The 23,190-nt window shown below is 39.6% G+C and overlaps 1 protein-coding gene and 1 long non-coding RNA gene across 2 annotated transcripts in view; one reads left to right on the forward strand and one right to left on the reverse strand.

Annotated features, from left to right (window-relative positions):
- The first annotated feature begins 8,663 nt into the window (after positions 1 to 8,663).
- The window catches only part of LOC117508794, a 29,213-nt gene continuing 14,686 nt past the window's right edge, over positions 8,664 to 23,190 (forward strand). Inside the window, exons 1-2 of the long non-coding RNA XR_004560197.1 lie at positions 8,664 to 8,777; positions 20,633 to 20,640. This is a non-coding gene — a long non-coding RNA (uncharacterized LOC117508794). The remainder of the gene's footprint in view (positions 8,778 to 20,632; positions 20,641 to 23,190) is intronic.
- LOC117508793 lies at positions 12,136 to 13,417 on the reverse strand. The gene is made up of 2 exons (XM_034168623.1): positions 13,255 to 13,417; positions 12,136 to 12,666 (listed from the first exon to the last, which is right to left on the reverse strand). Exons 1-2 carry the CDS (start codon positions 13,339 to 13,341, stop codon positions 12,151 to 12,153), a joined length of 603 nt encoding a protein of 200 aa, XP_034024514.1. The 5' UTR covers positions 13,342 to 13,417; the 3' UTR covers positions 12,136 to 12,150.

Consider the following 23,190-nt stretch of genomic DNA (forward strand, 5'->3'; position numbering starts at 1 on the left):
TTACACATATGTGAAATTATCTTAAATATTTTCTCCCAATATTCGCTTAGCTTTGGACAGAGCCAAAACATATGACTAAGATTGGATGAATTATGCCCACAACTCCTACAGGAAGGATCAGCCTCAGGGTAAAGTCTGGCTATCTTGCTTGGTGACATATGTAACCTGTGCAGTACCTTAAACTGTAGTAAACCATGCCTAACACAAATAGATGTGGAATGAATTTTTGAAATGGCTTTTTGCCAGGTATTTTCGGTTAAGTGTTCACCAAGTTCTTCTTCCCATTGAGTTTTAGGTGGACAAGGGATGGGGATGCTTCACATTGTATTTTATTATAAATGACTGACATCAGACCTTTCTTAAATAGATCCAGTTCGAAGCACTCATCAAGCCATGATTTTGAAGGCATGGTTAATGAAAAGAACTTCTTAACAAAACTACGTAATTGAAGGTATTTGAAAAAGTCTGTTTGTGGGATGTCAAAGTCAGTCTTTAGCTGTTCAAAAGATATAAATATATTATTTTGGAATAAATCTTTGACACATCTTAGTCCTCTTCTATGCTACTGTTGATAAGATGGGTCAATTAAGGAAGGTGTGAAGTTGATATTTTGCTGAATAGGGGCTGAGATTAGGGACTGTCGGAGTTTAAAATCGGTTCTAAATTGAGACCATATTTTTAAAGTACCCTGGACAATAACATTGTTAGTCAGCATGTGCTTACTCAATGGAAGTGGACTACATAAGAGGGACGAGAGTGAGACCGGGTTACAAGAATGTTGCTTTAGGTGCACCCATGATGGAGATTCAGCACCCAATCCATCTGTGGCCCAAAACAGAAGTTTGTGGATATTAGTTGCCCAATAGTAATATAGAAAATTAGGTAGAGATAGCCCACCATCCTCCTTCAATCTTTCTAGAAATTCCTTTCTGATTCGGGGAATGTTTTTATTCCAGATGAACATGGACACATGCTTATTTAGTTCTTTAAAGGAGGCTTTAGGAATGAATACTGGTATCATTTGAAATAAATATAGAAGTCTAGGCATGACTATCATTTTAACAGAATTGATTCTTCCTGCCAGTGATAGGGGATGTTTTGACCATTTATCCACGTCTTGCCTAGCTTTTTCCAGAGCTTTTGTGAAATTTGTTTCATATAATAAATGATAATTGTAGGTAACAGATACACCTAGGTAATTAAAGGCGTCCTTGTTAATTGTAAAGGGGAAGCCCTGGAAATTTAATTGTTGAGCTTTTTTATTTATTGGGAAGAGTATACTTTTAGTCATGTTTAATTTATACCCCGATACTTGCCCAAATCTGTTTATGAGTTCAAGAGCAACAGGAATAGCAGCGTGTGGGTCGGACAAAAAGAGAAGGAGATCATCAGCATATAGGGCTAATTTATGAATTTGTCCTCCTCTCTGAATCCCAGCCAACTGCACATACTCCCTAATCATAATTGCCAGAGGTTCAGTAGAAATATCGAACAAGATTGGGCTCAATGGGCAACCCTGTCTTGTCCCACGAGTGAGGGGAAAGAAGTCAGACACAATTTTGTTTGTTCTGATAGATGCCTGAGGTGTCGAATATAAGATATTGATCCAAGAACAAAAATTAGGACCAAATCCCACCTTTTTTAGTGTAGTAAATAAAAAATTGTATTCAACCCTATCAAACGCTTTTTGCGCATGTAGGGAGATCACTATTTCTGGAACTGCTTCATTGCGTTGATAGATAACACTGAATACCCGTCGGAGATTACTTGATATTTGCCTTCCCACCACAAACCCAGTTTGATCTGGGTGTACCAATTTTGGAAGAACAGTCTCAAGTCTTCCTGCCAACACCTTTGCTAATATTTTATAATCACAGTTGAGAAGACTAATGGGACGGTATGATTTGCAAAGCAGTGGATCTTTAGATTTTTTTCAATAATAGGGAAATTGAAGCTTGTGTCATTGTTGTGGGAAGAGCTTGTTTGACCAATATTTCTCTGAAAACCTTTAACATCAGAGGGACTAATTTGAGGGCAAATGTTTTAAAAAATTCTATTGGATAACCGTCTGGGCCAGGACTTTTTTGAGACCTCATCTTTTTGATGGCATTGCTTATTTCTAATAGTGATATGTCTGACTCTAGCCTATGTCTGTCCGTATCTTCTACAGTGGGCAATGATAGTTCATTGAAAAAAATCTCTATCAGTGTTATATCATTGGTTTCAGAGGTGTATAGTTTTTCATAGTATGATTTAAATTTTAAATTAATTTTTTTCTGGTCAGTATGTACATGTTCTTGTTCATCTTTAATTGCAGTTATAAAGCCATCTGTTGTTGATTGTTTTAATTGGTGTGACAGAAGCTTGCTGGCTCGGTCTCCATGTTCATAGTATGTTGCACGGGACCTGAGATGAAGCTCAATAGCTTTAACGTTGGTGATCTCATCAAGTTCACTCTGGAGTAGAGTTCTCTTTTTATAAAGATCATCAGAAGGTAATATCGAGTGTAGTTGATCGATTTCTTTAATGCAATCAATTCTGAGGCTCGTTTATTTCTTTTTTTATTCTCCCCTGCAACAAAAGAGATTATTTGTCCCCTTAGATAAGCTTTTAGGGTTTCCCAGAGTATAGAATAACTTATCTCTGGGGATTCATTGAACTCCATGTAGAGATCTATTTGCGAATTGATGAATTCAACAAACCTCTGGTTTGACAACAATCTCGAATTAAGTCTCCATGGAAAGGATGAGGTCACATTATCTGGAAAATTATTTTTCAAAATCACAGCTGCATGATCAGAAATCACAATGCTGCCATATTCTATGTTAGAAATCAAGGGTAGTAATTTTTGGTCAACAAGAAAATAATCAATTCTAGAATAGCTTTGGTGCACTGGGGAGAAGAAGGAGAATTGTTTAGATGTTGGGTGCTTGAATCTCCACGGGTCTATTATTCCATAAGCATCTAAGAACTCATTAATACATTGGGCTGATTTGTTTGGTGTGATAACTTTAGGGCTGGAGCGGTCCAAAATTGGGTGTAAGGCACAATTCAGGTCCCCAGCTAGTATTAGGTCATGTGAATCAAGATCTGGTAGGAGGGAGAATAAGCTTATAAAGGAATTTGCATTATCCCAATTTGGGGCATAGACATTTGCCAGAATAACAGGTCTATTAAATAATTTTCCTTGCATAATAACATAGCGTCCGTTTTTATCTCTTATGGTTTTGGTCTCCATATACTGTACATCTCTGTGGAGCAAAATAGCTACTCCTCTGCTCTTACTGATAAATTTGAGTGAAAACACTGAGTGAACCCTCCTCTAAGAAGTCTAGAATTATCCTTGTTCAACAAATTTGTCTCCTGCAAGTAAACAATGCAACTGTGTAATTTACTCAAATGTGAAAATATTTTTGTTGCGTTTGATTGGGTGATTCAGTCCACGAACATTCCAGCTGACCACAGTGGTAGGAGTTACACTTTTACCAGACAACATTGTGACAGTTCAATGTAAGGGCATTGACGATGGGTAAATAAGAAAGTGTAAAGAAAAGTAGCATCTGCAATAAAGAAAAAAAAAAAGAGCACCTGTCTTCCAAAACATACAAAACAAACAACACCCCAAAAACAAAAAAAACGAATCAGGTCTAGTCCTAGAGATGGACCGAAATACTTCCCATGTATAAACTCTAAATCACACTCCATAACAAGTAACAAAATGCTTACCATGTCACCCTATACAGGGACAGATTGTAGCCTTATTAGCCATATTATTAATAATTACATTATTAAATTACTATTACTTTAATCATTAATGTATAATGTAATTTTAATGTAACTTCGACAACAACAATAATGTTAATAAAAAGGTAGACATCCTTCTTGACTAGGAAGGTGAAATGCTAATAAAAATATAACTACTCTAATGGAACCGGGCACTAAATAAAAATATATATTGCTATACATACATGTAGAGCCCAACCAATCAATCAATTCAATCAATTTTTTTATATAGCGCCAAATCACAACAAACAGTTGCCCCAAGGCACTTTATATTGTAAGGCAAGGCCATACAATAATTATGTAAAACCCCAACGGTCAAAACGACCCCCTGTGAGCAAGCACTTGGCTACAGTGGGAACCAACAACATTAAATATTACTTCAGCAGTCAATTTCACCTGGCCATGGATAATAGGAAACTAAGGTGCATTAAAACAAAGCCAAAGTAGTTGGAAATTTCACCTTTTGTCCCAGTCAAGCAGTCTTGCATTCTTTCAGGACAAATTCCTTTGCTGTCTTTGGGTCTTTGAATCTGCTTTCACGGCCATCCGACGTAGTGATCCTTAGTATGGCAGGGTACATTAAGCCGTAGCGGACTCCCACACAGCCGCGAAGCAGATTCCTCACTTCTGTGAATGCTGCGTGCTGTTTACTCACGGCCTGAGTGAAGTCGGGCAGGACCCGAATGCGATCTCCATCCACGGTCGTTATCACTCCAGCCTCCGTGGCCTTCTTCAGAAGCATTTCTTTCTCAGTGAAATAGTGGCATTTGATCACGAAAGCACGCGGAGGGGAGTCATCGTTAGTTGGTCTCGCCCGGGTGGTCCTGTGTGCTCTGTCCAGACATGGCAGCTTATCCAGACCCAGTGACTGTTTGAGCATGGCGGCTATGTATTCGGACGGATGTTTGCTGTGTTCCCGGCCCTCTCTGACCCCGGTCACGCGGAGGTTCGAGCGGCGAAAACGGGCTTCCAAATCTTCACATTTGGCCTTAAGTGTAGCAAGATCCTTCTTCATTCTTAGTACATCAGATTCCAAGCTTGTGATAATGTCCGAGTGCACACTCACTCCTATTTCCAGCTCAGTAGTCCGACTCTCGATGCTATCCAGCCTCGTATTGATTTTCTCAACGACATTACACAGCTCTACCTGGGTTTCAGTTGCTTTCTCATCTATTTTCTTGAACAGTTCTTGTTTCAGTACGACAATAGCATTAAGAATTTGATGGTCGCTGGTGCTCGTTGTGCCCTGGTCCGAGCAGGCTGGGACAGGTATGCTAGTGTTAGCATTAGCTTCAACTCGAGGCTCATCCTCCACAACTTGTTGTTCAGGCTTGTTTGGTGTTTTTTAGGCATCACGAACGTATATCAGATAGATACACCACAGCTTCAGATTTCCGCTCAAAACGTTGTTGAAATTTTTAAAGCCAAGTGACGTTAAAAGAGAATGTCCCTGTATGGAGCTCAACATAACACGTCTTTACATGGCGCTGCCTCACCGGAAGTCGAGCCACTTTAACTTTTGACCCCTGTACAAACTGAAATGGACCTTTTATCACCATTCTTGCTGTTTTTACCCCAAAGCATTCAGTCATATAGTCTAAACTATACCTTTTTGGAATCTTTATGATTAAGACAAGTAATGTGGTGTAGTTTTCAATTTGATTGGAGCATTTTAAAATTCTGACCCCCTACCTAACTACCTATTGAAAATTCAAGTAGCCAGTTGGTTTTTTCAAAAGTGTCTAAGTCTAAGGTGTATTTGTGCTGAATTTTATTGTATCACTATTTGAAGGATTGTTATCTGTTGCACGAATAAGCCAACAGAGCATGAACCAGCTGCTGTCTGTTAGCTTAAACATGTGTATAAGACCTCCGAATTAAAGGTGAAATGCTGCTTTTAACAACCTGGACCTCATTTCTGGCATAAAATATGGTCATTTACTCACCGGCTCCACTTCGCCACATAAGGCAGGGGTGGTGCCAAGTGGTTAATGCGCTTGGTTTCAGTGCAGAAGGTTCCAGGTTCAAATCCCACCCCTGCCACATTTCTCCATGTAATGTGGAGTTGCGTCAGGAAGGGCATCCGGCGTAAAACCTATGCCAGTTCAACATGCAGCACCACCTTGCATTTGCTGTGGGGACCCCGAGTGCAAACAAGGGATAGATAGATAGACAGATAGATAGATAGCTTTTATTATCATTGTCATTACAACAACGAGATTTCCGCACTCACATTCCAGATACAACAGCAATTGATCTACAATTATTACTTGTTTACCGTAATAATGGCACACATCAGAATTAGAACAACACATATACATTTGACATTGTTTATGTGCACTAAACTTGAAACAGTCCGTTTCCCAATTGAGGCGATGTGAGTGTGTTTGTAGCCGCTGCAACTGTCAAGTCGCGCCTCCTGACCAGGTGAGAGGAGAAAACTGGAGCATGCTTCGGTCCATGTGTAAGTCTGTCAGTTTATTGTCCTTGTGGGTTGAGATAAGAATGGAGCCGAATAATCTCACCAAAGCCTGGATAAATTCCTCTGGAGGTAAACAGTGGGCAATTGACCTTGATGCTAGATAGCCTGTAGTGTTGCAGCCGAGCAGCGAAAAACACTTTTAACAGTTTCCACTCGCACAGCCAAATTCCAATTATGAATTAAGAATATTCCCAATTATGAAAAGAATATTCACTGGCCTCTGAAACCTTCAGCTTCAACTGCAAGGCACACATCAGCTCCAAGGTGTCATCCAATTTGCGTCTGAGTTCAAGAGTCAACGCAGTCTGAGAATGCACTGCCTTGCCAACCTCGTTAATCATGACGGACAAGCGAGGGCCCATAGTTCTTGATGCCGCCGTCTTGCCAATTTTCCGGTAGATCAGGGCAGCACATAAGCCAAAAAGTACCAGCCCTGCTACCATAAGACCAAAAATGAATAAATCCTCAACATCCTCAACAGAGAAGGGCGCCAAGCATGCCACACGCCAGGAACTCCAGGAGTCGAGGACATAGCCCGCAGGATACGTTCCATCTGGGCAGGCAGGATCCCCCAGTCCTGATCTTCTTGTAGAAAAAATGGTGTCAATAGTTCAGAGACCAGCTGATCAATTCCATGTTTAATCCAATAGTAGTCCACTAGTTCCAGAATCCAATATAGTTTTGAGGAATTCACAGTCTGGTGGAGTAGGGACTTGAAGGTTAAAAGCAGAGCGATAAGGGAGAGTGGAGCAGATGCGACTGCCCTCGTCGGAGTCCCAAGCCGAAGGGACTTACCTTACTCACCAATATAAGTTTGGTGTCATTAGGAGTCCACGGTTTAGACAGCGTGTTCAGGCTTAAATATGGGTCCAAGATTTTCTTCTTCTACTAAGGTGGAATAGAACTTTTTGTGGAGGTAACAAACTGCAAATGTGTCTAAAGTCAGAATACCATTCTAAATGAGAAAGTGTGACAACCTGCTGGTTATACTGTCAAGGAAATTATGGTTTGTGAACTTTAAGTGTGTGACTCATTTTCTGTACTCAGTGACCATGTGACAGCAGCACACAGTCAAACTGTACGTTATCAGCAGTCACGCTGATGTTCCACTGAACCTGTGGGTGTGCTCTTCTGACACACAGGACACAGCACAAAAATCACCCATATCCCAAACTTTTGACTTCAAAACCCGCAAACATCTATAACCACGTGTGTGTGTTGAGTCAGAGAAATGTTGGCAGTTTCTTCGTACTTTGTAGTTCCATATATGTATTTATACAGTAGTGTTCAGAATAATAGTAGTGCTATGTGACTAAAAAGAGTAATCCAGGTTTTGAGTATATTTCTTATTGTTACATGGGAAACAAGGTACCAGTAGATTCAGTAGATTCTCACAAATCCAACAAGACCAAGCATTGATGATATGCACACTCTTAAGGCTATGAAATTGGGCTATTAGTAAAAAAAGTAGAAAAGGGGGTGTTCACAATAATAGTAGTGTGGCATTCAGTCAGTGAATTCGTCAGTTTTGTGGAACAAACAGGTGTGAATCAGGTGTCCCCTATTTAAGGATGAAGCTAGCACCTGTTGAACATGCTTTTCTCTTTGAAAGCCTGAGGAAAATGGCACGTTCAAGACATTGTTCAGAAGAACAGCGTAGTTTGATTAAAAAGTTGATTGGAGAGGGGAAAACTTATACGCAGGTGCAAAACATTATAGGCTGTTCATCTACAATGATCTCCAGTGCTTTAAAGTGGACAAAAAAAAAAAAAAAAACAGGGATACGTGGAACAAAACGGAAAACAACCATCAAAATGGATAGAAGAATAACCAGAATGGCAAAGGCTCACCCACTGATCAGCTCCAGGATGATCAAAGACAGTCTGGAGTTACCTGTAAGTGCTGTGACAGTTAGAAGACGCCTGTGTGAAGCTAATTTATTTGCAAGAATCCCCCGCAAAGTCCCTCTGTTAAATAAAAGACATGTGCAGAAGAGGTTATAATTTGCCAAAGAACACATCAACTGGCCTAAAGAGAAATGGAGGAATATTTTGTGGACTGATGAGAGTAAAATTGTTCTTTTGGGGTCCAAGGGCCACAAACAGTTTGTGAATTCAAGCCACAGTTCACAGTGAAGACAGTGAAGCATGGTGGTGCAAGCATCATGATATGGGCAGGTTTCTCCTACTATGGTGTTGGGCCTATATATCGCATACCAGGTATCATGGATCAGTTTGGATATGTCAGAATACTTGAAGAGGTCATGTTGCCTTATGCTGAAGAGGACATGCCCTTGAAATGGGTGTTTCAACAAGACAATGGCCCCAAGCACACTAGTAAACCAGCAAAAAAACTAAGACTAAGATGTATGAGGCATGGGTAATAATCAACCAAGTGGAGAACTACATACACACAGCAAACTGCACCTGTATGGCTGGGTAAGTATTATTTTTGTGCTGATTACACTTTCTTTGCTGTAACAAAAATTATCATGTATCATTGTTCAGATAACGTGGTGATAATCAGGGTTTGAAACTATTTTCATACACTTTATACCAGCCAACAGCTGTCAAAATTTTAGAAGGCATACGAAAAACAAGTGTGTATATTCCAATGTGAACCTGATTGAATGTGGTTAGGATACACTCAAGAACTTGTTAATTTCAAGCCATGGTTTTATTATTACATTAAATTATATATAATGGAGAATACTATGTTGTTTATGTCTTTTTACATTACAGTCTTGCATCATACTGCAGCCATGCAGCTGCAATACTATTCAAAATAGAGCTTTGTGTTAGAATGGGAAAGACAGAGAAAGCAGCAGTTACTTCTGGTGTGTGCTTGTGGAAACAGAGTAGGAAAGAAGTCACACCAGCTCCACTGAGGGAGATAAGCTTCCACAAACCAAAGACGTTAGCCAGGAAGTTTCCAGCAGCTTCAAAATTTGCTCAGAAGATCATCACACCCAGAGGCATGTATTACAGAGGCTAGATACTTGTCATATACATATGCTACAGTGTATGTAACATTCTAGGGCTCCAGACTAGCTTTTACCAGGAGCAAAGTTCATTTATGTTTTTATGATCCCCACATACATTGACCAACTATCTCTAAGGGCAGATTGCAGATCTTTTTGAGACACCACCTCCATGTTTCATCATTTTTCATGTGCAGTCACAAAATTTAGGGACAGAACATATCCTATGTAGGGGCTGTCTGTAAACCTACTTTTACATTTCTTCTCACACTTCTAAATGTGGATATTATGCAGCATAATAACAGTCTATTTGTTGCTCTTCTATCAGTGCTGACAGATGAGGACATACAGGAACTGCAGGTTGTGGCTCCAGATGCTGCAGTGTTGACAAGTCTGGAGAACAGTGACATGGACACTGCCTCATCCGGCAATGATGAAGAGGAGCATCCAGGCTTACCTGAGCCCTTGACTGCTTTATTTAATGCATCATACAGGGACCTCTCACCTCAGGAATTACAGGACAAAAGCAAGAAAACATTTCACAGACTAAAAAGTAAACTAAAGCCCCATCAGTGTACCCGGCAACAGTCAAAGTCCAGGGAGTGGCACATCCATAGGGCAGGTCGGATCACAAGCACCAAATTTCATCATCCAGCCACATCTGACAAGTTTAGCAAAACGTATCTGATGGATATAATGCATTACAACAAAAAACTTTAAATGTTCCAGCTGTGATGTGGGGACAAAATATGGAGGAAGTGGCACGACAGTGTTACACAGATTTTATGTCCAAGAGTCATGCAGATTTCTGTGTAAGGTCCAGTGGCTTAGTAGTGCTGCCTTCTGAGCCACACCTAGGCTCATCACCTGATGGCATAGCAAGCTGCACCTGCTGTGGCAAAGGTGTGGTGGAAATAAATTGCCCATACAAATACTGTCACAATTTCCATGGATGTGCAGAAGACAAAATGTTTTGTTTGGACAAATCTGACGTTTTAAAACAATCACACCCATACTACTATCAGACACAGCTCCACATGTTTGTGTGTGATGTTGAGTATTGTGACTTTGTGTTATGGTCACAGGAGGAAATGATTGTGCAACGCATCCTCAGAAACAAAGAGTTTCTGCAGGAGACGTTGCTAAAGGCAGAAAACTTTTATCTCAAACGTGTTGCCTGAACTTTTGACAAGACAGTATGACCCTGACTTGGCATCTCTGAGAGTCTGCAAGGTTTGTGAAAGGCCAGATTTTGGCAACATGATCAGCTGTGCCAAATGCAACAACAACGTCCATTATAGCTGTACAAATATCAAAAGAAAGTAAGTAACATGGTCCTGTGGGGGATGCTAGAGACATGAATGATAAATTCCCAGTGGAGAGAGAATAGAAATGTCTGCTCAGAAAAAGTACAATTGCATGGCAAATGTTTTACTTATTAGCACAGCAGTTGAAAATGTACTTTGGCATTTTGTCAAGTAATTTACACTTGAGTACTAGTACTTTTCCACCTAATTTTAGCAGCACTTTAGATCAGTTCGTTACACAAAAACATAATTGAAATATTTTGACTGTTTATACCCAGTTGTGTCTTCATGATAGTCATATTCTTTAAGTAAAACACAAATTTACTGCTGGTTCTTTTGCTGATGTAGAAAATGCCTTCTTTGCTCTAAATAAGAACCATGGATCACAATGGTAAAATTACAAATGTATTTATTTATTGTTTTTGCTACTGGAAAGAGAACAAGTAAAACTGCAGTAAGAGTACAGTTACAAGGCTAAAATTTTTACTCAATTACAAGTACAGACTGAAATGTTTTCTCAAAAGTACAATTACACAAAAAAAATCTATTCACTATTGTGATGTAATGGTAATTAGTTACTTTCATCTACTGCAAATAGCATAAGTTCTGTTGGTAAATATATTTTCTGTTCCTCATACTGTTATCAATTTTGTATGTTCTGGTAGCAATATGTATTTTATTCATATTGTGCTATAGACCTGCCTCTATTATACTGTGGGGAAAAATAAATACATAATTTCATTACATTTTATGTTTAATGTTATTGACTACTATAAAATCATTGATGTACTACATGTCCAAGTCATGTTTATGAATTAGAACATATTTTTAAGAAAGAAAAAAAAAAGAATATTGAAGGAGTAAACTAATTTACATTAATGTATACAATACATATGACAGAATTTTAGCAAAAAGATAATGAATCTTATGGCTGATGCCAGATCACAGGTTCAGATAATCAACTTACAGGAAATCCCTTTAACAATAAACACTTGCATCATGCAGACATGAATCCATGGAAGAAAGGTACAACTGTAACAGGGCTCCAACTAACTTTGTACAAACAGTTAATTCTGTATTCTTTCTTATTCAGATGTAACTTATTTTGGAACAACAGTTTTACAAAGGTTTATCAGGGTACCACATACAACAACATCATCTAACATATGAACTTGTGACAATGGTATTACAGTTTGCAAAATGTTAAAGTTTTTCCACCGACCAATGACACTCTCCACATGGATCCGAACACGAGAAAGTTGTCGAGATGTGTCCACTTCATTTGCATTTCATTTCTTTCCTTTTGTGAAGTGAGGAATACGAAGACTTGCTCCATGAGCTGCAAGTTCATCTCTTATGAGAAAGCCCCTATCTGCTAAGACATCGTCCTTGGGCTCCAGTAGTTTTAAGAAACCAGATTCCATAGTTATTTGTTTGTCCGATACCCACCCACCCCAACCAGGAGACAGAAAAGAAATTGCCCCTGCTGGAGTGATGGCAATTAAATATTTGATTGTGTTGTGGTGTTTAAAATTTGACCATGTCTGTACCCTTGCTGTCAAATTACTGGGTCTGGCTATAAAAAATTTCAGTACAATCTATGATGCACCGACATCTTTTAAGTTACGCTTGAAGATTTTAGGCATATTTTTAAGTACGGCTCCCTTGCTTGGCCACTTAATGAGCGGCTTGAGAATAATGGCCATGGCAGGTATCCAGCTTGTACAAATATTTGATATGGTGGTTTTGGATATATTGAACCTAAAAGCCAAGTCAATGTTACTTAAGCCTAACCGTAATTTCATTAGGACAATCAATAAGTGGTCCTCCTTACTAATTTTCTGGCTTACTCTCTCTACACTATCTGATATTATTGTTAGCAGCCACTGAAACAGAGCAGATGTTAGTCCTGTGAAAAAAATTAGTTTTGCTATGTTGGACTTAACGTTTGCATAGGAAAACGTCAATCTTTCCAGCTCCTCTTTAAGCTTTTGATTCTCAGTCTGCAGTTTGCCGAAGTCCTGCTGCAGGTTGACATATTCCTCTTGAAGTTGATGGTGCCTCATGTTGAGATCATCATATTCTTTCCTTGGAACTGGGGATGTCTTCTTGTGCTTGAAAATAAAAGGGAACAGTTAGAGTCTGGAAAAAAAAAAAAAAAAAGTACAAAATGGAGTATTTGATCCCATAAAAGAGGGACATACTACTTTGTACTCTCTGTACTGTTCTTGATCTGTGATTGGTCCTAACTTATTAGTCTTGTTATGAATCTGGGGATGTGGGTCAGAAAAATATGCTGTCTTGAATATGGCAGAATGTAGGACATCTTAGTATTTAAGAGATACTCCTGACATAATTTACTTTATCTGGCATAATATATACTGCCAAATGTACTAAAATGTTTCTAGATTACTATGATGATAGCAATCTAGAGACATTTTAGTACAGATTACTATGATGATAGTAATCTAGAGACAATCTAGATAATAGTAGTAAGTAATCTAGATAGATGACTAGATGAAGTTGGACAAAAGGAGTGTACAACCAACTGATTGAATACATCTTTTGCTAAACAATAGGTTACAGTAATTCCAAACCATTTTAAGAAAAGGAATTCTAAATTTAATTCATTAACTTTCTTGGAATTACACAACCATTAGGTCCCTCACAATCAGTTAGTTATATGAAAAATAAGTTATTACCATTGCAGTGTTCCATGCTGGATTCTCCTGGTTCTTCTGGAGTGTCATGGGGACCAATTTGAACTGGTGGCTTGTTTGCCCTGTCATCTCTCCTCCTTTTCCAATGGTACCTAAAATAATGACAGTGACAAAGTAAAAACTAATGTTCGGTATAAACACATAGCATGCAATAAAAACTCATGACATGCAATCAGTGTTGCCACAGTTACTTTGAAAAAGTAATCCAATTACTGATTACTCCTTGAAAAAGTAACTTAGTTACTTTACTGATTACTCAATTGTAAAAGTAACTAAGTTAGATTACTAGTTACTTTTTTAGTTACTTTCCCCAGCTGCCGACAACAACCCACGTCAACATGACAATGATACCTGTTTTGCCAAAACTCACTTTAGTCACCCTTTCTTGACTTCAATGAAAATAAATACTTGTTTTATAAAAAGTAAAATAAAGACCTCTTTCTTGACCTCATATTTAACTGTTGACAGCACTGTAACAGTAAAACTTGCCATTTCAAACCTACATTGTTTATAAATGTAACTATTAAATTCTAACATTTTTCTAACATTTAAATTCTCTCTAAACATTTTACTTGTCGAAATTATTTTAAGCAATTTTAGTAGTTGTAGTAAAAAACGGCTTCAAAACTGGACCTTTAATCTAGGGGTGTTGTGAGGGGGGCACATCCCTGCCCCACGTCCCCATTCCATCTGGATTCGCCCCTGCTTTGACGTTTGAGCACAAAGAATGGATAACATTTATTTATGCAGAAAACAGGACCAGAATTACAGGTAAGAAAGTTTTATTGCGTTTTCACATCATGTGGTCCTCAGAAAGAGAGTTTAGGTGCATTTGAGTGGAAAATAGTGTTAGTTGTTGACGCGTCGCGGAGGATCAGCTGTTTTAACGTGCAGATACGGAGCAGCTCAGCTCAGAATTCTAAATAAAGGAGGGAAAAAAGTATAAAAATGTCTTTGTAAAGCTCAGTGCAGGTGTGCTGATCACCGCGCTTTAAGAGGTGAGGACGAGTCGAGCAGCTGCAAAAAACCGCGGATGAAAAGCTCACAGCTCTGCTTAAAGTGGGCAGTTCAGTCGAACCCCGACCTCCTGCCCACAGACCAAGTTTAATGCTGCTATCGACCCACAATGAAAAATAATAGTAACGCACAGTGACATGGAGAAGTAACTTTAATCTGATTACTGATTTGGAAAGATTAACGCGTTAGATTACTCGTTACTAAAAAAAAGTGGTCAGATTAGTGTAACGCCGGCATCACTGCATGCAATGCAAGATATCTGATGCTTTTATTTGTTTTACTTTTGATTGCCTTAATAAGGCTTCAAACTTCTTGCAGTGCATGCCACGTGTCAAGATCATACATTAGTTTCACTTTGAATATTTTATTAAAGGAAAAAATTAACTTTTTTCATATTCTTACTTCGAGTATCGTGTAGAGGGGTTATGGCTATCCATACCTTTCAATCTTTGCCTCGGGTCTCTGACTTTGTTTGGTGTACACAAAGACAGAAGGCACAAAATCAGACCGCGGTGAAGTTAGATTGAAATTCGATATTCAGACATTCAGCCAACGGCAAATTTAGGGACCGTCGAAAAAGTACGTGACTACAATCAATCAATCAATCAACTTTTTTCTTATATAGCGCCAAATCACAACAAACAGTTGCCCCAAGGCGCTCCATATTGTAAGGCAAGGCCATACAATAATTATGAAAAACCCCAACGGTCAAAACGACCCCCTATGAGCAAGCACTTGGCCACAGTGGGAAGGAAAAACTCCCTTTTAACAGGAAGAAACCTCCAGCAGAACCAGGCTCAGGGAGGGGCAGTCTTCTGCTGAGACTGGTTGGGGCTGAGGGAAAGAACCAGGAAAAAGACATGCCGAGAAGAGGGGCAGAGATCGATCACTAATGATTAAATGCAGAGTGGTGCATACGGAGCAAAAAGAGAAAGAAACAGTGCATCATGGGAACCCCCCCACAGTCTACGTCTAAAGCAACATAACCAAGGGATGGTCCAGGGTCACCCGATCCAGCCCTAACTATAAGCCTTAGCGAAAAGGAAAGTTTTAAGCCTAATCTTAAAAGTAGAGAGGGTATCTGTCTCCCTGATCTGAATTGGGAGCTGGTTCCACAGGAGAGGAGCCTGAAAGCTGAAGGCTCTGCCTCCCATTCTACTCTTACAAACCCTAGGAACTACAAGTAAGCCCGCAGTCTGAGAGTGAAGCGCTCTAATGGGGTGATATGGTACTACGAGGTCCCTAAGATAAGATGGGACCTGATTATTCAAAACCTTATAAGTAAGAAGAAGAATTTTAAATTCTATTCTAGAATTAACAGGAAGCCAATGAAGAGAGGCCAACACGGGTGAGATATGCTCTCTCCTGCTAGTCCCCGTCAGTACTCTAGCTGCAGCATTCTGAACCAACTGAAGGCTTTTTAGGGAACTTTTAGGACAACCTGATAATAATGAATTACAATAGTCCAGCCTAGAGGAAATAAATGCATGAATTAGTTTTTCAGCATCACTCTGAGACAAGACCTTTCTGATTTTAGAGATATTGCGTAAATGCAAAAAGGCAGTCCTACATATTTGTTTAATATGCGCTTTGAATGACATATCCTGATCAAAAATAACTTCAAGATTTCTCACAGTATTACTAGAGATCAGGGAAATGCCATCCAGAGTAACGATCTGGTTAGACACCATGCTTCTAAGATTTGTGGGGCCAAGTACAATAACTTCAGTTTTATCTGAGTTTAAAAGCAGGAAATTAGAGGTCATCCATGTCTTTATGTCTGTAAGACAATCCTGCAGTTTAGCTAATTGGTGTGTATCCTCTGGCTTCATGGATAGATAAAGCTGGGTATCATCTGCGTAACAATGAAAATTTAAGCAATACCGTCTAATAATACTGCCCAAGGGAAGCATGTATAAAGTGAATAAAATTGGTCCTAGCACAGAACCTTGTGGAACTCCATAATTAACTTTAGTCTGTGAAGAAGATTCCCCATTTACATGAACAAACTGTAATCTATTAGACAAATATGATTCAAACCACCGCAGCGCAGTGCCTTTAATACCTATGGCATGCTCTAATCTCTGTAATAAAATTTTATGGTCAACAGTATCAAAAGCAGCACTGAGGTCCAACAGAACAAGCACAGAGATGAGTCCACTGTCCGAAGCCATAAGAACATCATTTGTAACCTTCACTAATGCTGTTTCTGTACTATGATGAATTCTAAAACCTGACTGAAACTCTTCAAAAAAAGTGTAAATCTAACAATCAGCGAGTATTTTTCTTTAATGTGTTTTGGTAACTGTATTTTATTCACTGCCCAATAAATAAGCATGTGCTGTGTTTAAAATGTAAAAACAAAGTTGAAAACCCCCACCATTTGATAAAAACAAATTCTTATTGGAATGTAGAAATATTAAGCTTGGCCCAGAAAATGTTTTGGAGATAATTTTAATTTTACAAAAGTTTTTCCAGTTTTCATGACAGAGGTCTGGCAGGTAAAGTCGAGGTTCTGTTCATATTTCAGACCCTTTGCAAAGCAGACAAATGTGCAACCTAGGCCTAACTTTTATTGTCTTGTTTTTTTTGTTTTTTCTTTTTCAAAAGGTTTTCCAGTTTTCATCAGAACGCCCATGCAATATCTTCATTATCGGTGGCAATATGCTTATATTTCACCATCAAAATAGAGCCAGGGAACAAGCCTATTATTGTTGTGTGTGGGCCGCCAGAAGAGGAGGTACTGCTGGCCCACCATCAGAGGGCACCCTGCCTGAAGTGCGGGCTTCAGGCACGAGAGGGCGCTGCCGCCATGGACACAGCCGGGGGTGACAGCTGTCACTCATTACCTCTTGACAGCTGTCACCCATCTACTCAACATCATCTCACTCCATAAAGACCAGACGTCATCTCCACCTCGTTGCCGAGATATCATACTTCATAGGAGGTAATATCCTCAGCCATTTGTGATTGCAATATTTGTATATTGTGAGTGTTTGCAGGAGTACTGGTACCTCCGTCGGTGAAAGCTGAGAGAGCGTTGAAGGCACTCTTTTCCCCTGAGGAATCTACAGTACTCTGCAGTTATTGAGTGAGAGGTGGAGGTGGCATTCCCACCGTTGTTGTTACTGGGTGTACACACACCCACACTTGACTGTCTTTGTTCTCGCCAGCAGTACCAGATCCGACAGTCGGGGACGGTGATCACCTGGGAATTCGGGACTTGGCGGCTCCAGTATTCACCAGGTTCTGTGATGGCGGAAATCGTGTGGTTCCGGCTCTTCTCAGGACAGACGTCTTCTATCCTCGAGCCTGCCCACACGTCACCTTTGTGGATTGACTGTAATTATATTCTGAGATTGTCTGTATGTTCGTTGTGCACATTTCACAACATTAAATTGTTACCTTTTGGCTCATCTATTGGCCGTTCATTTGCGCCCCCTGTTGTGGGTCCGTGTCACTACACTTTCACAACAATTATGGTGAAATTAGCAGGCTGTGGCCATAATTTCATGTTTTTCCTCAATAGCTTTTTCAAATGTCAACCTATTTCTGGGGAAATTGCTTTAATTCAGTCTGGGGCTATATCCTCACTTTGCACAAGGTTTCTTTTTGGGGAAAAATCCCAACATCAGGGTTCAGTAAGGAGCCAGAGGCCCAAATTTCAGCTTTTTTCTCAATAGCTTTTTCAAATATCATCCTATTTCTGGGGAAATTGCTTTAATTTAATCTGGGGCCATATCCTCACCTTGCACGAGCTTTGTTTTTGTGGAAACCAAAAAACAAAGCATGACAATTTTCATTGAATTGTATTCTTCCTACTTTGTTTTATTGTACATTACATAATTACTAGGGCTGGGCAACGTTAACGTGCTAACGTTGCGTTAATTATTGAGGTCATTATCGCCGACAATTTTGTTCCTCCCCTTAACGCTGCGTTTTTTTTTTTGTTTTGTTTTGTTTTTTAGCCTTTTATGACTGTTGCTCATTGCCTTTTATTTTGAAAGCGTCAGTCGGGGCGAGCTTATGCTGCTGCTTCCTGCTGATAGCTGACTTCACACAGAAAATGACACGAGGATCGAGAAAAGTACAGGCTATGCAATGCACAACAAAACAAAATGCAGAAAGACGCCAAACTTTTGAATGGACATTTTTGGTACAAAGTTCTACAGGATCAGGCCCGGATCCAGACCGGTTTGGACCGATGCAGCTGCATCGGTCAAATTTTTTTTTTTACGCATCGTTCGTTATCGGTAAAAAAAAAAAATCTTGAATAATCTTGAATAGCAGAAAGTATCCCCGCAGTGAACACAGCTTTTCGGTGGTTTTCATGTCAACCTATAGTCTGTAAATTATACGGATTTTTCCGAGTTTCAGAGTCATACGGATGTACAAATAAAGTCGGATATTCAGGGTTTGGTAATAAACTATTTTTGCAGTGCGGCTCCACTTTGAAACCATGAACCATTGAAGCAATGCTTTGATCCAGTAGCTCGTTGGTTCTTTGATTCACTGCTCTTCAGAAACGGCAAGCCGCTTCTTAACCCCTCGCAAAGCCATTAAAATATCGTCAGGCACTTTTGTGTGGATTAAAGTCACTCACTGGGACTCTTGTCTTGTTGCTAATGGGGGACTAGAAGGAGAGAGCATATCTCACCCATATTGGCCTCTCTTCATTGGCTTCCTGTTAATTCTAGAATAGAATTTAAAATTCTTCTTCTTACTTATAAGGTTTTGAATAATCAGGTCCCATCTTATCTTAGGGACCTCATAGTACCATATCACCCCAATAGAGCGCTTCGCTCTCAGACTGCAGGCTTACTTGTAGTTCCTAGGGTTTTTAAGAGTAGAATGGGAGGCAGAGCCTTCAGCTTTCAGGCTCCTCTCCTGTGGAACCAGCTCCCAATTCGGATCAGGGAGACAGACACCCTCTCTACTTTTAAGATTAGGCTTAAAACTTTCCTTTTTGCTAAAGCTTATAGTTAGGGCTGGATCAGGTGACCCTGAACCATCCCTTAGTTATGCTGCTATAGACTTAGACTGCTGGGGGGTTCCCATGATGCACTGTTTCTTTCTCTTTTTGCTCTGTATGCACCACTCTGCATTTAATCATTAGTGATCGATCTCTGCTCCCCTCCACAGCATGTCTTTTTCCTGGTTCTCTCCCTCAGCCCCAACCAGTCCCAGCAGAAGACTGCCCCTCCCTGAGCCTGGTTCTGCTGGAGGTTTCTTCCTGTTAAAAGGGAGTTTTTCCTTCCCACTGTCGCCAAGTGCTTGCTCACAGGGGGTCGTTTTGACCGTTGGGGTTTTTACGTAATTATTGTATGGCCTTGCCTTACAATATTAAGTGCCTTGGGGCAACTGTTTGTTGTGATTTGGCGCTATATAAATAAAATTGATTGATTGATTGATTGCTGTCAAGAAACGAGAATCGTCCTCCGTTCCGTTCACACAGCTTGAAACGCTGCGTGGCTGAGACAGAGTCCGGTCGGAATTAATAACTTCAAAATGAATCACCGCTTTAAATAAAATGACACCTCTTTCCAAATGTAATACAGACAAGAAACTACAATCGTCTAAAAGGTTTTTTTTTCCTCCCAAAATGAAACGTGCTGTGTTTTCTTTTCAAATTACATCCTGAAGTTCAGCACAGCAGCTGTACCAAAAAAAAAAAATGAGGTGGGCTTCATAGATAATTGGCAAAGCTTCTGGGGAAAACCTGGTCTTGTTAGGAGAGACGGCAGCCATCCCACTTTGGATGGAGCAGCTCTCATTTCTAGAAATCTGGCCAATTTTCTTAAATCCTCCAAACCGTGACTATCCAGGGTTGGGACCAGGAAGCAGAGTTGTAGTCTTACACACCTCTCTGCAGCTTCTCTCCCCCTGCCATCCCCTCATTACCCCATCCCCGTAGAGACGGTGCCTGCTCCCAGACTACCAATAACCAGCAAAAATCTATTTAAGCATAAAAATTCAAAAAGAAAAAATAATATAGCACCTTCAACTGCACCACAGACTAAAACAGTTAAATGTGGTCTATTAAACATTAGGTCTCTCTCTTCTAAGTCCCTGTTGGTAAATGATATAATAATTGATCAACATATTGATTTATTCTGCCTAACAGAAACCTGGTTACAGCAGGATGAATATGTTAGTTTAAATGAGTCAACACCCCCGAGTCACACTAACTGTCAGAATGCTCGTAGCACGGGCCGGGGTGGAGGATTAGCAGCAATCTTCCATTCCAGCTTATTAATTAATCCAAAACCCAGACAGAGCTTTAATTCATTTGAAAGCTTGTCTCTTAGTCTTGTCCATCCAAATTGGAAGTCCCAAAAACCAGTTTTATTTGTTATTATCTATCGTCCACCTGGTCGTTACTGTGAGTTTCTCTGTGAATTTTCAGACCTTTTGTCTGACTTAGTGCTTAGCTCAGATAAGATAATTATAGTGGGCGATTTTAACATCCACACAGATGCTGAGAATGACAGCCTCAACACTGCATTTAATCTATTATTAGACTCTATTGGCTTTGCTCAAAAAGTAAATGAGTCCACCCACCACTTTAATCATATCTTAGATCTTGTTCTGACTTATGGTATGGAAATAGAAGACTTAACAGTATTCCCTGATAACTCCCTTCTGTCTGATCATTTCTTAATAACATTTACATTTACTCTGATGGACTACCCAGCAGTGGGGAATAAGTTTCATTACACTAGAAGTCTTTCAGAAAGCGCTGTAACTAGGTTTAAGGATATGATTCCTTCTTTATGTTCTCTAATGCCATATACCAACACAGTGCAGAGTAGCTACCTAAACTCTGTAAGGGAGATAGAGTATCTCGTCAATAGTTTTACATCCTCATTGAAGACAACTTTGGATGCTGTAGCTCCTCTGAAAAAGAGAGCTTTAAATCAGAAGTGTCTGACTCCGTGGTATAACTCACAAACTCGTAGCTTAAAGCAGATAACCCGTAAGTTGGAGAGGAAATGGCGTCTCACTAATTTAGAAGATCTTCACTTAGCCTGGAAAAAGAGTCTGTTGCTCTATAAAAAAGCCCTTCGTAAAGCTAGGACATCTTTCTACTCATCACTAATTGAAGAAAATAAGAACAACCCCAGGTTTCTTTTCAGCACTGTAGCCAGGCTGACAAAGAGTCAGAGCTCTATTGAGCTGAGTATTCCATTAACTTTAACTAGTAATGACTTCATGACTTTCTTTGCTAACAAAATTTTAACTATTAGAGAAAAAATTACTCATAACCATCCCAAAGACGTATCGTTATCTTTGGCTGCTTTCAGTGATGCCGGTATTTGGTTAGACTCTTTCTCTCCGATTGTTCTGTCTGAGTTATTCTCATTAGTTACTTCATCCAAACCATCAACATGTTTATTAGACCCCATTCCTACCAGGCTGCTCAAGGAAGCCCTACCATTATTTAATGCTTCGATCTTAAATATGATCAATCTATCTTTGTTAGTTGGCTATGTACCACAGGCTTTTAAGGTGGCAGTAATTAAACCATTACTTAAAAAGCCATCACTTGACCCAGCTATCTTAGCTAATTATAGGCCAATCTCCAACCTTCCTTTTCTCTCAAAAATTCTTGAAAGGGTAGTTGTAAAACAGCTAACTGATCATCTGCAGAGGAATGGTCTATTTGAAGAGTTTCAGTCAGGTTTTAGAATTCATCATAGTACAGAAACAGCATTAGTGAAGGTTACAAATGATCTTCTTATGGCCTCGGACAGTGGACTCATCTCTGTGCTTGTTCTGTTAGATCTCAGTGCTGCTTTTGATACTGTTGACCATAAAATTTTATTACAGAGATTAGAGCATGCCATAGGTATTAAAGGCACTGCGCTGCGGTGGTTTGAATCATATTTGTCTAATAGATTACAATTTGTTCATGTAAATGGGGAATCTTCTTCACAGACTAAAGTTAATTATGGAGTTCCACAAGGTTCTGTGCTAGGACCAATTTTATTCACTTTATACATGCTTCCCTTAGGCAGTATTATTAGACGGTATTGCTTAAATTTTCATTGTTACGCAGATGATACCCAGCTTTATCTATCCATGAAGCCAGAGGACACACACCAATTAGCTAAACTGCAGGATTGTCTTACAGACATAAAGACATGGATGACCTCTAATTTCCTGCTTTTAAACTCAGATAAAACTGAAGTTATTGTACTTGGCCCCACAAATCTTAGAAACATGGTGTCTAACCAGATCCTTACTCTGGATGGCATTACCCTGACCTCTAGTAATACTGTGAGAAATCTTGGAGTCATTTTTGATCAGGATATGTCATTCAAAGTGCATATTAAACAAATATGTAGGACTGCTTTTTTGCATTTACGCAATATCTCTAAAATCAGAAAGGTCTTGTCTCAGAGTGATGCTGAAAAACTAATTCATGCATTTATTTCCTCTAGGCTGGACTATTGTAATTCATTATTATCAGGTTGTCCTAAAAGTTCCCTAAAAAGCCTTCAGTTAATTCAAAATGCTGCAGCTAGAGTACTGACGGGGACTAGAAGGAGAGAGCATATCTCACCCATATTGGCCTCTCTTCATTGGCTTCCTGTTAATTCTAGAATAGAATTTAAAATTCTTCTTCTTACTTATAAGGTTTTGAATAATCAGGTCCCATCTTATCTTAGGGACCTCGTAGTACCATATTACCCCAATAGAGCGCTTCGCTCTCAGACTGCAGGCTTACTTGTAGTTCCTAGGGTTTGTAAGAGTAGAATGGGAGGCAGAGCCTTCAGCTTTCAGGCTCCTCTCCTGTGGAACCAGCTCCCAATTCAGATCAGGGAGACAGACACCCTCTCTACTTTTAAGATTAGGCTTAAAACTTTCCTTTTTGCTAAAGCTTATAGTTAGGGCTGG

Source organism: Thalassophryne amazonica, chromosome 4, assembly GCF_902500255.1.
Source record: "Thalassophryne amazonica chromosome 4, fThaAma1.1, whole genome shotgun sequence".
Lineage (NCBI taxonomy): Eukaryota > Metazoa > Chordata > Actinopteri > Batrachoidiformes > Batrachoididae > Thalassophryne > Thalassophryne amazonica.

What these genes read in the sequence shown, in the direction of transcription:
- LOC117508793 (XM_034168623.1), bottom strand. Translation starts at nt 13,341, where the DNA reads ATGACAGGGCAAACAAGCCACCAGTTCAAATTGGTCCCCATGACACTC. An exon ending in CAGCATGGAACACTGCAATG is followed by an intron (nt 12,667 to 13,254) that starts GTAATAACTTAT and finishes TTTATTTTCAAG; the next exon opens with CACAAGAAGACATCCCCAGT.